Source organism: Sebastes fasciatus, chromosome 11 (assembly GCF_043250625.1).
Source record: "Sebastes fasciatus isolate fSebFas1 chromosome 11, fSebFas1.pri, whole genome shotgun sequence".
In the NCBI taxonomy this organism is placed as follows: domain Eukaryota; kingdom Metazoa; phylum Chordata; class Actinopteri; order Perciformes; family Sebastidae; genus Sebastes; species Sebastes fasciatus.
Window position 1 is genome coordinate 20186035 of NC_133805.1, and position 15262 is coordinate 20201296.

General features: G+C 37.8%; 1 protein-coding gene across 1 annotated transcript; it reads left to right on the top strand.

Moving 5' to 3' along the window:
• Window positions 1-7480: 7480 nt before the first annotated feature.
• On the top strand, window positions 7481-12615 carry opn7a (opsin 7, group member a). The gene is made up of 5 exons (XM_074651001.1): window positions 7481-7568; window positions 9394-9556; window positions 9904-10031; window positions 10984-11318; window positions 11977-12615. Exons 1-5 carry the CDS (start codon window positions 7481-7483, stop codon window positions 12613-12615), a joined length of 1353 nt encoding a protein of 450 aa, XP_074507102.1.
• The last annotated feature ends 2647 nt before the right edge of the window (window positions 12616-15262 follow it).

Genomic DNA, 15262 nt, shown 5'->3' on the forward strand with positions numbered 1-15262 from the left:
ACAATTATTTTCTGCACTTATACAGCAGTTGTTTACTTTTTGGTTTGGTGAAGCCTCTACTGAACATTCACTGAACAAACACTCACATAAGCAAACATTAGCCTGGTTCTTAAGAGGGATAAACCAGAGGATGAATATTCATCCTTCTGACCTATCGGTCTGTTAAACTTCGATTTTAAGATTTGTATCTATAAATACTGGCTTCCCACATATTATCAATAATGACTAAACCGGGTTCATTGCCGGAAGGAATTCTTCTAACAATGTTAGAAGGTTATCCAACTGTCAGCAAAAAAATCTTAAAGGTATGGTCATTTAATAGGATGGAGAAAAAGTGTTTAATCGCATAAAATGGGATTTTCTGTTTTTCACACTCAATTTGTCAATGTAGTTTAGGCAAAGATTTTATTGACTGGGTCAAGTTTTTATACCACAATCCACTATGTGTTGTTGTCACAAATGGTAAATGCTCTCTGTACTTGGCACTTGCAAGGTGCACATGACAAGGGTGCCCCCTGTTGCCTTTGTTATTTGAATTATTGAACCACTAGCAGAAGCCATTAGAATCCACCCCGGTAGGGCTGACCCCTTCTTAGTCGACTAATCTGTCATTTTGGTCTTAGTCGACTAAGATTTTTCTTTCATTTTTTTATGCTTTTTCATGCTGAATGACTTATTTCCAGGAAACTTATGATCACAGCTGGTAAACAAAAGATTAAAAGTGGTGCTTTTGTGTGATTCTTTGAGGAGAAACTCAGTTTTGCAGATCTGTTGATTAAATCAACTAACCGATTAGTTGACAAAATCGTATGAGTGCTAGTCCACTAAGAATTTCTTCGGTCGAGGACAAGCCTACTTCATGGTATATCAATAAATCAAAAACATCATAGAATCTCATTGTATGCAGCCGATTCTGTCTGGTTAGATATTGAAGCACACATAAAAATGTGTGTATGTGAATAAGACATATTGGATTCATGATTAATAATAAAGATATGTTCCCAGTATAATTTACTCAATATGTTCTTGAATTTTGTCAAGTTATTACTTGATAGTGATATCATCGGGTCCAGGCAGTCAAACGTTACTGAGTAAACAGCAGAATGTAAAGGCTGCTCTATTATCCTATTAACACCTATATAATACATTGGTATGCTCCTCACACAGCTCTTACCCTGCTCCAATTAAAACTCCCTCACACTTTTAGAAAAGAGCTGTACAAGTTAAAAATGTCATCTTCATATGAATATCCTCCTATATTTACAGATAGTGAATTCATGTTCAATAGTACCAGCTGATCTCTGGCAGATCTTTCCTGCTGTGAGCTGTTTCAGCACAGCAAGACTTCAACCACCACCGCATTAATAATAGGCTCACTCTTTTCATTGATCTCATGATCAGAGGATGCATGTATCTGGACATTTCACCCGCATTCAAATTTTCTAGTTCATTAAAATTTGCATAGCATGGAGTATTGGGGATACGGCATTTTACCATCATTACAGCATTTCATTATATAAATCCTACATTCAAAGGAGGTGGAGAAATGTTATAGCACCCTCTAATTTAACTTTAAAATGAATTGGATTTATGTAAATTGTACTGCATAGCAAGTGCATTGTCTGTTTTCCCCTTCATGCATTATCTGTCCGTTGTTGGCGTTTCACTGTCCTCCTCTCCATCACCACCAGCGTCCAGGCAATGTCCATAGGATCTCCAGAAGTTTGTTAAGGCTGCCTAATGTGCATCCTGATTGATCTGCTTTAAGTCATCTTAAAAGGGATGTGAGTCCAAAGCCATTCATTTTGAATCATCATTATTTTTCAGCCATAAATATCTCACAGCTGAACACATAAAGCATAGTCAGCCAAACAAACTTATCTTCAAGGGCAAATTATTTTGTTGTGACAAAATCATTCAGCTTATTTTCAGGTCTTAAAGGTGTAGTCAGTGATTCTGAAGAAAGATTGTTGATATTTGAACTCAATAACCAAACAAATACCCCCCGACGTCCCTCTCGCTCCCACTGCCTTTCTCTTTATACATATATGGCCTTTCCTCTGTCCTGTCCATGAGCATGAACGCTCCCTGTTGCTGATTGGCTGGAATAGGGTTGTGTGGTTTGGTTCAGTCCGAGCCACTTTGTTTTCCATTTACAGAGCTAGGGCTGTGTATAAACACCGGATTTTTTTCAGTGCGTACACAGAATGGACAGCTAGCGGACAGTAAGGAGATATTCGCTGAATTTGACAAAATGTATATTGGATTAGAATCGCTGACTCCACCTTTAACTTGAGAGTGACAGAACCAAGTTATTGAAATTTGTTAGACAAATTTGTTGCTTAAAAAACATGTTTTGTTGCCCATCCAGCACACCCGGCCTCCACCTCATATGGAATTTCAGGCTGTCTATATTACAGCGCCTGATTTCCACTTATGCTCCTGTCATAATTACTACGGATGCTGGAAGTCGCTGTCGTCTTCTTTTATTCCATCCTTCAGTGATCGACCATGGGAATAGATGACAAAACCTACTAGGCGTATTGGGTGTAGCAGGGCCCAACTGACCCCCATCTATGAGCCTTATAATCACTGATAATGCGCATTTAATGGCCTGATAACAGTCTAATCGGCTGAAAAAAAACGTAAAACATAATTCACTTTTAAAGGAAAACAGAGAGCATTTTAGGGTGGCGGCGCCATTTTTTGAGCGTAGTTTACTTAGCAACGATAGCTGTCATCTGTCACCGGTCTAGTCATCTGTCACGGGTCAATCTTTCATCTTCAGAAATGCATAAAGTATGCACAAAAGAGAATTCAAATTCGTAATTCGAACCCTGCCTCCACTGAACTGTTATAAAATACTGCAGTAGATGTTAAAATTTCTAGTTATTGTCTAAAAAATTTTTCAAGGACTTCTCGTCCATGTTAAAGATTAAGTCCAGCTGCTAATAAAGATCATGTAATATGATCGAAAGCTCCAGAACAGCTACTAAATGGACCTTGTGTTGCGACAGTTTTCTCAACTGCTTTGTTCCGAGACCAAAATGTCCTTTCAACACTATACAGTTTCAATTCCCACAACAATTACCATTACCAAAATGTCCCTTAAATCAGTAAGTAAATGGAAGTGCAAATTAAGTTAATCGATGACCTTTGGTTCTGACCTCTCAAGTGAAAAGCGAAGATGTCCCAGGAGGAGAGCAATGGTACCAATATCTAAATCACTGTAAAACTGAGGTCAGTTGCTTTTCATTCCCAATGAAAATGTTCCATTCAGCTGTAATGTTTCACAAATAAAAGCCTACAAGGAGCCACTGTATGTGCATAAACACTCTTACCAATAAATAAGGCTATGTTTTAGAATAAGCATGATTAATATTCTGCCCAATGCTCTGTAATCATTACTATCTACCTGCAGCTTTTCCTCGCCAGACAAAGTTTGTGTTAAATGCTTATTCTGTATTCCCATCAGACCACTTTGATGTTCATGCTGTGTTGTATCTTATCGTGGACATTCATTTCATTCTACCTTCTGTGACCATCACAATTAATTCTATGACAACACCATTACACCTTGAATACAGCTTTCATCTTAAGCTGAATTTGAAGTGAATTTACACGTGAGAGAGCAAGTGGCAGGCAAGGCAATATATTCACTATGTGCAACTCTTTTGAAGATAACTCATCCCTGCTTTCAAGGTGTGACAAACTGGATTGTTTCTCTTTTTGCATTTTCTGAGACAAATTCAAAATTAATTTTCAAGTGCCGCTACATGTGCCCTTTGACTCACTCTGATTTCATTTACGTTTTTTTGCGGGTGGACATGCAATATGGAGTTGTAATTAAAAGCAGCACATCATTGCTGAAACAATGGGTCATATTAAAAAGGATGTTTACAGGGATGAAATTGACACTCGTCCCATAAAGCACCACACTGCTGGAACAATAAAGAATCACATTTAACCATTTCAACCCCAGGGACCCTTTGGCAAGTCCATTATTACAAACTCATGCGTGTGGAACAGGACTGCTCAAACTCAAAGAATTTCTATTTAAATTCCAGTAAAGAGCAAACGCAGCTCTCCAAAGATTACATGTTAAAGTGTTTCATGCTGAATTAAAGAGAAATGTGCAGAAAATGACGACAAATGCTATAAAAATGTAGTCTTGGGTTTAATTATTTGACATTGAAGTGTACAGGTATTTGAACATTTACACATTTTTGTTGTGTGGGCTTTGTGCTCAAGACATCACATTTCAAAGGAAACAATGATTATAAGGTTAAGGTGCTGACTTTCAGCTTTCATTTGATAGTTTGCTGTGAACAGAAGCCCTCTTATTAAACTGTTTGAAAATTGGGGGACTATGTCTAAAAAGGGTTATGAAATGCTACACCCAATGTGAGAACAAGCTTACAGTACAGATTACAATACAGATGTGAACACACCTGGAAGCTGAAAGTCAGCACTTTAACCTTGCTTAGTGTCTCACTTTAAATCCAATGTACAGGATACTGTATGTAATGTTGTTAATCAGAGTGAAAACATATTTTAACTACTTTCACAGCTACTGAAATATGGGGAATGTTAGTGCAAAACATTGAAATGTGTATTTATTGAAATCGCATAGCTGCAGTCACAGTGGAAACTGAAATGGTATTTATAATTATTATAAATGTTATTGCTGCTGGCAAATTGTCAGCCATGGTCCCCCCTGATAATATCAATTAATTGATCCAGTATTATATATATATATATATATATATATATATATATATATATATATATATATGAATGTAATATTATATATATATGTATAATATTACATATATAATATATATATATATATTATGTACATATAATACTATATATATAATATCATATATATATATATATTATTAAACTGTAAAAGTCATAGAGAGTTTGTATTGTGTCAGCTGTGAATGGTAAATAGCAGCCTGCAGTTTGGAGGATGGATCTCCAGCTTATACAGTGAAGCCTCCTGCTTCTTTGTCTCCACAGACGTACAGTAGTACAGTCAGAGAGTGATGTGTGAGAGGCTCGCTGGTGTCTGCTGCCACTCTGACTGCTGCTGAGAGGAGACACAACATCTCTTCAACACTTCATTTAAAAAAAAAAAAAAGTGATTTTGGAAACTTAGCCTACCGTGACCTAAATTGGATTAAGCGCATCATTACAGGACGTGGATTTAGGTAATTCAGCACTTATTCGCCGAGGTAAGGCATTTTTACTTGTCATTATTAAAACCTAACTATAACAGCTCAACTGACTAATACATGTGACGAAATTGAATCTATATTATTGGTCATGGAAACTACCAAACGTGGCTATAGATGTGCTGTTAACCCAACTAATCTACGCAAATATACAAACATTTGGTGTTTTTTATTGGTGTTTTTTTTTATTTAGGGATATGCAGTCAGTTTGCACACGCGTACATTAAGTGCCCTTACAGCTGCAACATCATAACAGGTTCGGATGGTAATTAAAGGTTATCCAAAAGTGTTACAAACACAGAACACAGGATTAGAAACCTGCTCCAAGACTGATGGTATTTGGACTCTTTTAAACTCGTTTTTTTTAATGAATAGAATCTGTTTGTTCCTGACTACTTCTTCTTCTAGCTCCTTTCACCAGTTAGTTGTGTTTAAGCTGTTTAATTAAAGCTCTCAAACATTCAGTTCGGTGTATACCACATGTTATAGCGTCTCCTCCTCGGAGTCAATAAAGTTTGCGTAAAGCCTGGATGAGCTTTGCGCTTTTACGCACGGAGCGAGTCCGTCATAATTGATTAAAACTGACGTAGAATAAAAAAAAATAAAAAAAGGTTTGCTCAGTTTTCACTGAATCAACACTACCCTGTGTTTCTCACACCTTTACATGCAATCATGAAAGTTTTCCTCTTTGACAAGAATGTGTTTCTGCAAACAGCAGCAGTGTGAGATTAATAGATAATGTGGAGGATATAGCATTATTACAAAAAAGATCCTAAGATCTGCAGAAGGGAGGGTTTTGTCTTTCAAGGAAATGCCTACACTGTTATAGCAGTTGCTGCTGGCTCTCCCTGTTGACAAGAGTGTAGACAGACAAAACAGCAACAGGTGAACAGAGGGACAGAAAGTAGAGGAGAGACACAGTATGCATACTTACAGTACAGAGATGCATCTATATAACAGTAGAAAATGGAAAAGGGGAGGATAAATCATTCAATGCTTCATAAGAGTCACTGTTGATTTAATTAATTCCATGTTCAACTAATGCATGTAAACTTGATTAAAGCAATTACAAATGCTGATATGGTACAGTGTGTATTATAAAGGACAATTTTCTGAATGCTTTAGGGCCATTTATATATAGCAAGGAACAATACAGGCCTGTAAATACTAAGGAAGAGCAAAATCTGCATGGTTTCTGAACTGCTGAGCATGTTTGAATGACAAAAGCACAACAAATACCAGGCTACATGTTACGGTTTGGCTGTAGAAATGTGTTGCAGTGGCAAAATTTCTAATTCCTAAACAGACGTAAAATTGCATAAATTGGGTATCACTGTAAAGCTGAGACTCTTGTGGATCTAATGAGCCCAGTTGTTTTCATGTGTGATGATGTAAATCCTCATAGTAGCCATTTCATTGTAGTGAGACCATTTTTTAAAACTTGACCTCACTGTATAAAATGACCTGTGGTGACCTCTAGGATAATCAAAGCCACAAACTAGAGACCTAGGCCATTCAGAGGATGGATGGCTTTCCTAGGTAGATTGACAATTAGGGGGTTTCTGAGCAGTTTCCAGAACAGAAGCGCTCGCCATCCAATCACAGAAAAATGAAATTCTTGCAGAAATCTCCAAATGTCAAAAGTTTTTGATACCAAATCCCAGCATGGCTTTTTCTGTGGTGTTCCTCAAGGTCTTGGTGTCGTAATATGGTATTTTTGAGGGATCATTGATCATTTTTATCAATTCTCGAAGGGTAAAATATGGTTAAATTTAGCACCAAATCTGTGTAACAAATGGTATCAACCCAAAAATTGCTGCAGGAACTTACATATACTTAAATCATAATGTTCTAAACCCTTATACACTTTTATAATTCCTTTTAAATTATTAATTAATTAATTAATTAATTAATTCATGTTTATTTCTGATTTATGACTAGAACAACTTGACACACAGTGCTGAGCTGCATCTCAAATTAATCTCCAGGTTCCCAGCTTTCAGATGATGTACACCACTTCTATATGGCATCTACTGCTGATCTGCTATCTCCCCCTAAAGACCCCCTGTACCCCCCTAAAAAAACAAAAACGGGTCTCAGAGGGTTAAAGCATAAAACTACAAAGCCTAAAGCCTGACATTTTTACATCCTGCTTGTGATGACTTTAAATACACAGATTAAAAGCTAATATAGAGACCATCCCTCAACATTGCTCTTGAAAAACTCTGATCAGTTTTCAGATGGGGCTGTTAGATGAAGACATTGCCTTCCACTCCAACATACCTGTGCCACTGGATATAACTGTGGCTGTCGTCTACTCTGTTTTTGGTGAGTAAAGTCTACAGAAATTTAAACCCATTTTTTTTATTCCTTAACAGACAATAAAAAGATAATAACACTAATAATGCTGTCAATGAGTTTTCTACTCATTCTGCTCAGGCTGAAATGAGTAACAGCGTGAAGCAAGACAGCACACTGTGAAGCCTTGGACGCATGTTTATTTTGTGTACTAACTGTGTTACTAAGTGATATGCATCCCACTTCCAACCATATATATATATATATATACTGTATATACTATGTATATGGATCACTTCTATCTCTATTTACTCTATTTATGTATGAATTCTACACCTGCTTCCTCAGACGTGCCCATATCAATATACAGACCCAGTGAGGCAGCCAGTGTTGCAACTTTTCATGTTTTATCTGTTCTTCTAACACAACAATGTAAACAGCCTTTGATTATGAATTGTGTGGCTGGGCCGTGTACTGGAAAAAAAAAATGCTGCCCAAGTTAACTTTCAACTCAGTCTCTGATCTTGGCAGCATTACTCGAGCATCCTTACATTTAATGATAGTCGTAGGCTGCACACTTTTAGAAGGAAACCACATGGATTATTTCTTGCTGTGCTTTCAATCCTCTGTGGGATTAAATTATACTGCTCATGTGGCTTTAAATAAATATTCAGCGTGGTGGAATTGTATGCCAATGTGGGTGTGTTTCTGCTGCTGTTGGAGTCTATGATCAATAAAGAAATGTAACTTGTGAAGTTGAAACTAGAGCTGCAATGATTAGTCAGTTATCGATTAGTTGTCAACTATTAAATTAATTGCCAACTATTTTTGGTAATTAATTAATTGGTTTGAGTAATTTTTTAAGAAAAAAAAAGTCAAAATTCTCTGGTTTCTTTACTCCTCTATGACAGTAAACTGAATATCTTTAAATTGTGGACAAAACAAGATATTTGAGGACGTCATCCTGGGCTTTGGGAAACAATGATCGACATTTTTCACCATTTTCTGACATTTTATAAACCAAACAAGTAATCGATAAATCAAGAAAATAATCGACAGGTTAATCGACAATGAAAATAATCGTTAGTTGCATTGTTGAAACCAACAATATGCAGTAGTCTTTGTGTTTACAAGCTTTAAGGTTTTAACTTTTTCTCTTAAGCCAAAACACAATGTTTTTCTCTAAACTTAACTAGGTGTTTTTGTTGCCTAAACATAAAGAAGTTGTAATTTTGTTGCCTAAAGCTAAAGAGTGTGTTCAAAGTGTTCAAAATGTAATGTTTCCTTCAGTTTTATAACATGTTAGAACGTGTTGCTTTTAAGTTTCACTTTCACTTTTTCAACGGGCATATTAGGCCCCTATTGAATCAAATATTAATCAATATTGTGTTACTGTAATGCCTATTTCTCACCTCAAATGTTTTCAGAAACATTTCATATTGATCAGCGATGCCTAGTTTGACCGTTTGATTGAAATGACCTGTGATTGGCCAAAGTCTCCCGTCACGGGCTAGATTTTCTAAAGCCTGAAAACAGAGCCATGAGGAGGTGCTGAAATCTAGTTTTCTCTCAGAACACTTTAATTACAATATGCTGAAAGGTTATTATGAAATTTTTGCCCAATGATGCCAAAAACATTCTGCCTACTGCCACTTTAAATCAAACAAAATAATAAATACTTAAAAAATTTACACCCATACTAATCGAAAGAGACTGGTATTAAGCCTACCAGCCTATTTGTTATAGTTTAGATGGAATACCCTAAAACATTTTGGTGAAAAACATATTTCTTGACATTAGCAGATCAGTCTTGTGGCACACAATCAGCACTCACAACATTTGGTCTGTTCTGCAGGACTATGTTCACTGTTTGGCAACAGCACACTGCTGTACGTCTCCTACAAGAAAAAGCACCTCCTGAAACCAGCCGAGTACTTCATCATCAACCTAGCCATTAGTGACTTGGGCCTGACTCTGTCCCTCTACCCCATGGCGATAACTTCAAGCTTCTACCACAGGTATTATGTATAGCAACTACTGTATACAGGCATCAAAACAAAGGAACAAAGACAGCGAGGTTGTTCTCACCACCAGAGATACATCCATGTGAAACACATGTGCTACAGTATAGGGAAGATTTTCTATACTGTAGGTAACGCTGTTAAATCACTCCCTTTCATTTTTCATGCTTCATTTAACTATACATATAGGCCTATATGGTTGGTTAGCTGTATGATTGCCTGTGAGTTCACAGATATGGAATGTCATGCTCATGCTATAATTCTCATCCTTTCCCTCTCACCCTCTCCTTCATTGATCTTTTCTTCTGTGTCTTTGCTTTGTTCTCTTATAACCTCCCACACAGGTGGCTGTATGGGAAAACGGTGTGCTCCCTATATGCCTTTTGTGGCATGTTGTTTGGCATCTGCAGTCTGACCACTCTAACCCTGCTAAGCATGGTGTGCTTTGTGAAAGTATGTTATCCGCTCTATGGTAAGTCTTCAACTAAACCATTTTTTAGCTCAACCCTAAGTGGCTGATTGTTGATTTATCTAGCACTGTACATTAGCCGTTCTTTGATGACTGACAAGGCCAGAGGCTGCACTCAATACGTATTACTTGTGATGTTGGCTAAGGCAGTGCAATGGGGCCTTATATTTGACATCAAGAAATTGTGTTTCACAATAGGGGTTCTATACAGAACTCTCAATTATAAGCACTTGGTACAACATAACTTATGTGGTACACTGTGGTCACCTTTTCTTGCTTCAGAGGCCTTATCTTTCTCCTGTTGCTGCAGCCTAGAGACCTGGTCATGCTCTACCTGAGCCATAGCTTGACAATTATCAATCCAGAAGATTACCTTATGTTCCTACAGCACTCCAGCCAAATGGATACAACTGCCAAGCTGCCTGTCACCATGGAAGAAGAGAGATTCTGGCACTAGTCTCTGAAACGGCATTGACAAATCTCTGACCAAAAATACACCAGGTGTGCTCTTGCCTCTGGCTGGAACATGCCCAGGTCACAGTTGAAAACTCTGGTGACCATTATGCCCGCCAAGCACGCCAACTTCACGCAGTAATTGACCAAGTGGAGAAAGTATGCAGGATCTCAACCTCTCCCTCAAACTCTCATTTTTAAGTTCTTCACGCAACTACTTGCATCACTTTTCATCAGTATAGGCTATAAAAGAGGTTAACACCATAAATGCCTTCCAGGAGAGACTGTCCGAAAGTATGCAGCGTAATTCCCATTTGAACGATTAGCGCATCTTCCCTTCTAGGACGGTAGCTATTTAAACACTTTTGCCTTTAGATGCTTCTGAGAACATGCGTGCAGAACCAGGGTTATCAAACAACCTAAAGATATGTATAGCATCATTTTCAATAGTTGAGCCAGAACTTCATGGATAATAAAATATGAACCTAATGTGTTTTCACAGGGAACAGGTTTAACTCGGTTCACGGCCGTCTGCTCATTGCCTGTGCTTGGGCCTATGCCCTGTTGTTTGCCTGCTCCCCGCTGGCCAACTGGGGGAAATATGGACCAGAGCCTTATGGCACCGCCTGTTGCATTGACTGGCGCCTGTCCAATCAGCACTCTACAGCACGCTCCTACACTGTGGCACTGTTCATCTTCTGCTACATCCTTCCATGCTGCGTTATCGTGGCATCCTACACGGGCATTCTGGTCACGGTGCAGGCATCCCGCAAGAATATGGAGCATCATGCGTCGAGGCAGACACACATGAGCAGCATCCAGACAATTATTGTTAAGGTAAGAGGGAAGTCTAATAAACATAAATTATTACTTCAATCATGCCAAAGGTACCACTTGGCTCATATGTGCTTTTACGCTCTCCGGTATAGCGTCTGGGGATCTGGGGGTAAAATATCAAAGCTCCTCCTTGGAGACAAGAGTTCTCTAGAGAATTTTTCACTCTCTTCACAGAAATTGGCAGTGACCTGAATAGATCCTCCAGTGATGGAGCTTCTCATTAGCAGGAATTGGCTCTGGTTGTACTGTGATGGATGAAAAGCTACTGCTGCCTTTGCTGATAATCATCATCATCATACAGTATGCCCTCCCTAAGAATAACTCTGATTCATAATAAAAAAGGCTAAAAAAAAATTATCAAATTCAGTCAGCCACACAATCAGTTTATATTTTATATTTTGCTTTTACAGGATAAATCTGGTGATATTCTATAATTTTCTTATTGACACCAAATATCTCAGACGTACTAACGCATTGGTGGTTTTGTTTTTTTCATGGGATTTGTTGACAATAAGAAACATATAGATTAACACCAGACTTACACTCTAAATACACTGTTCTGTGAAAAGTACCAAAAGCTGTTTTTTAAAAGTATGTATTTTTTTTTTTTTTTTTAAATGATATCAATAATTCTCTACTGTCATCTTTTTCCTGCAAGCTAAGTGTTGCTGTCTGCATCGGTTTCTTTGCGGCATGGAGTCCATACGCTGTGGTGTCCATGTGGGCTGCCTTTGGACACATTAAGAACATCCCCCCTCTGGCATTTGCCTTGCCAGCCATGTTTGCCAAGTCCTCCACCATCTACAACCCCATCATCTACCTAATGCTGAGGCCGAACATCCGCAGGGTGTTGCGCAGGGACCTGGGTACTCTATGTCACTCCTGTCTGCAGGGCTGCCGCTGCTCCAAGGGACCGGCTAAATGCTGCTCCAACCCAGAGTTTAGGGTCAGACTTCCCTCAATCCACAGACAGACCAACCAATTCCTTTCATCCAACTCGTGTGCTCAACCTCCTATGGTGGCATTAAAGGACCACAGCTGTGAGAAGTGCAAGGATGCTTTCGAACGCTTCAGACACTACCCTCAAATGTGCGTCATCACTAACCCTGCTGCCAACAGAGACCCATCTAAGGATCAAGACACTCCAGTTCCCCCATCACATAAGAAGAACACTCAACGTGTGTGCCACAAGAAATCTCTGCTTGCCATCATGTGTGCAAAAAGGACTTCAGAAATAGACAACTTCCATATTAATTTAGAGATGGTTCCAGGGCATGCAAAAGTGGCTTGGCCCTGATATTTGTTTACAGATAATCTCTGGACATATTTTGCAGGTTACGTTCTTTCAGGTGTGGAATTACTTAATTTATATTTTCAGGAAATCTTGCTCAGCAATATACCATATGCTCCTTGAGTGTTTGGACAGAAGCCATATAACTTACTAATCTTTTGTTACTCACTGTGCTTTTATTTGGCTAATATGACTGAATAGCTTTTAGGTTCACTGCAGACAGCTATAATTTGAAGGGTATTTAATTTGCAACTCATAAATAACAATCTTATTATGTCGCCTTTGTAATATTTGCATTTAATACATCTCTGAAATGTTGTTTTTGGCTTGGGCAGTGTATTGCTGTTTGAGTCAAACTGGTTTCTAAATCATTGTGCCAGGGCTACGCGGCTTAAGATGGATAGGTTTGGGAGTTTTCCAATCTATTTATTTCCTAATCAAAATTGTCAAAAAAGTGCCAGTCGTTAAGCTCTAGTTCAGATTCAGATATGAAAGTATTCAATCCCCTACAGGCTGGTTTTTAGGTGTTGCAGCATCTTCATCTTCTACCTAAATCGATATTGTACTGCCTAAAACATTCCTTGAAGCTCTACTGGTGATCTATTCGGTCATGTGATGCAGACATATAGCTCGAGTATACTTCATGGTAATGGCATATGGTTAATTTAGGCAGTAAGCAGTACATACAGATTTGTAGAATGTAGTATGCAGTACGTTACTATGCGATTTCGAACACACCACTGACTCATTTGCTGCTGGCATTATCATAGTAAAACCTGGGTTAGCCCTCAGGGAATCAGGGAATTAGCTGGGAACAGTGGGAATATGACTAATGTTCATAGTTACTATACTGGAGTGTCTTGAGTCTCACCGTTTCACACAGGTTTATCCTGGATCATGGCTTTGTTGTGAAAGACGTATGCTGTATAACATGCATTTGGTGAATTCCATGGTCAGGACTCTCTTCTGGTTAATTATTACAGCAACATACCAGTATGTCTATGTGAGAACTGAGAGCCATCTCATTTCAAAACACTTCTTTACTATGCCAACCCGAGTGTTGTTTACACGACAAATGCAGGTATATAGTTTATGGTGCTTTATCAATTATCTATGTACACACTGTGTAGAAGTTACATAACACTGCTGCATAATACCACTATTATGCACTGCACAATATTGTCTATCTAACTCCAAGTCATTCTTTATATGTGTACAATGAAAATGGAATATTTCTATAGTTGACTGCCTAATGATATTGTATATATTCACATCACTACAATAGAGGGAAAGGGAAGAGAAACAAACAAACTATCCCATCCAAATATGCAGCTGTAGATAAATTAATTAGTGGAGAAAGACTATCAAGTTCATGTTGTCTGTAATTATTGTGTGTAAATCCATTGTGTAAAGTAAACATGACTGGAATGGGTTTCAGGTAATCACTCAGGATCAAATCTCAGTTTATCCCATGAGCCTCCTGCTGTTTCATCTATTCTAATTAGGATATTGTTGCTTTACCAGTTTCTTAATTACTTGTCATGTTGTAGATCATTTTTCTTTGCAAGGCGTGCTGCTTTCGATTAACAAAAGTACGTATATGATTTTATCTGTCAATAAATGGGGTTGCCATTTTAACAGTATCCCTGAATCTGATAGAACATGGATGTTATTACTGTTAAGAAACTAGAAAGCCTGTTCACAGTTGTATTCAAGGATTTTATCAATAATTATTCATAGCATGGAAGGATTAATTTTCTTGTGTTTAGTTGAGAGATTATTAAACTCAGCAGGTGAAAAAGAACAACAGTGGCTGTCACACTATCATCACATCTGTAATCCATTAAACGGGAGTTATTTTTTAATGACAACAGTAAAAGGGAAAATTAGTCTTCCTGTCAGGTGTATTCGAGGAAGTTAAAGCAGATAATCTGGACAAACTGTTTAAACTCTAATGCTCAGGAAAAAGTATCCACATTCTACAATATACTGTCATGTAAAAAAAAAAATGCCTGTATTCTGACTATAGTCTTAGTTATTATATGGAGAGCTTTTTAGAGTCTAATTTGGGGTTTTAATGTCATCATTGTCTCTGTGTTTTTACTGGGACATGAAGGGAAATGTGCTTTTGAGTGACGTGATATTCAGTGTGTCCCAATTCCATACTGCAAATACTATATAATAACTATCTTAGTATATTGTCTTTGCAGTTAGCGTACAAAAATATCAACTTACTTAACAGTTTTATACTAACAATAAATAATACAATATGTTAATCACACAGCAACTTCTGACTATATCTGCCCACTAATCCTCACAAATACATCAAGACATAAAAATGACTTCAAAGTTCAGTTGTTATTTTTTGGGGTTAATTTGTTTGAATTTTCTCTCCACCAATAAGCCTTTCTGCATTGCATTGTGGGAGAATCGTGTCCATTAAGAGCAAAGTCAGACACTTTTGGAGTATACTTTCCAACTACATTCTCAATAGCTTTGATTTAGCATGCCCTCTGGAATTGGGATACAGCTACAGTCTGGATATAGTTGATGTCTAATCTCAAACGTTTAGAAGTGACAGCCGTGTAGATGTTTTCATTATATTAATATAAATTAACAAGTTGCAGGAGATAACCAATAAGATCCAAAGGAA

What these genes read in the sequence shown, in the direction of transcription:
- opn7a (XM_074651001.1), top strand. Translation starts at nt 7,481, where the DNA reads ATGGGGCTGTTAGATGAAGACATTGCCTTCCACTCCAACATACCTGTG. An exon ending in ACTTCAAGCTTCTACCACAG is followed by an intron (nt 9,557 to 9,903) that starts GTATTATGTATA and finishes CCTCCCACACAG; the next exon opens with GTGGCTGTATGGGAAAACGG. An exon ending in TCCAGACAATTATTGTTAAG is followed by an intron (nt 11,319 to 11,976) that starts GTAAGAGGGAAG and finishes TTTTCCTGCAAG; the next exon opens with CTAAGTGTTGCTGTCTGCAT.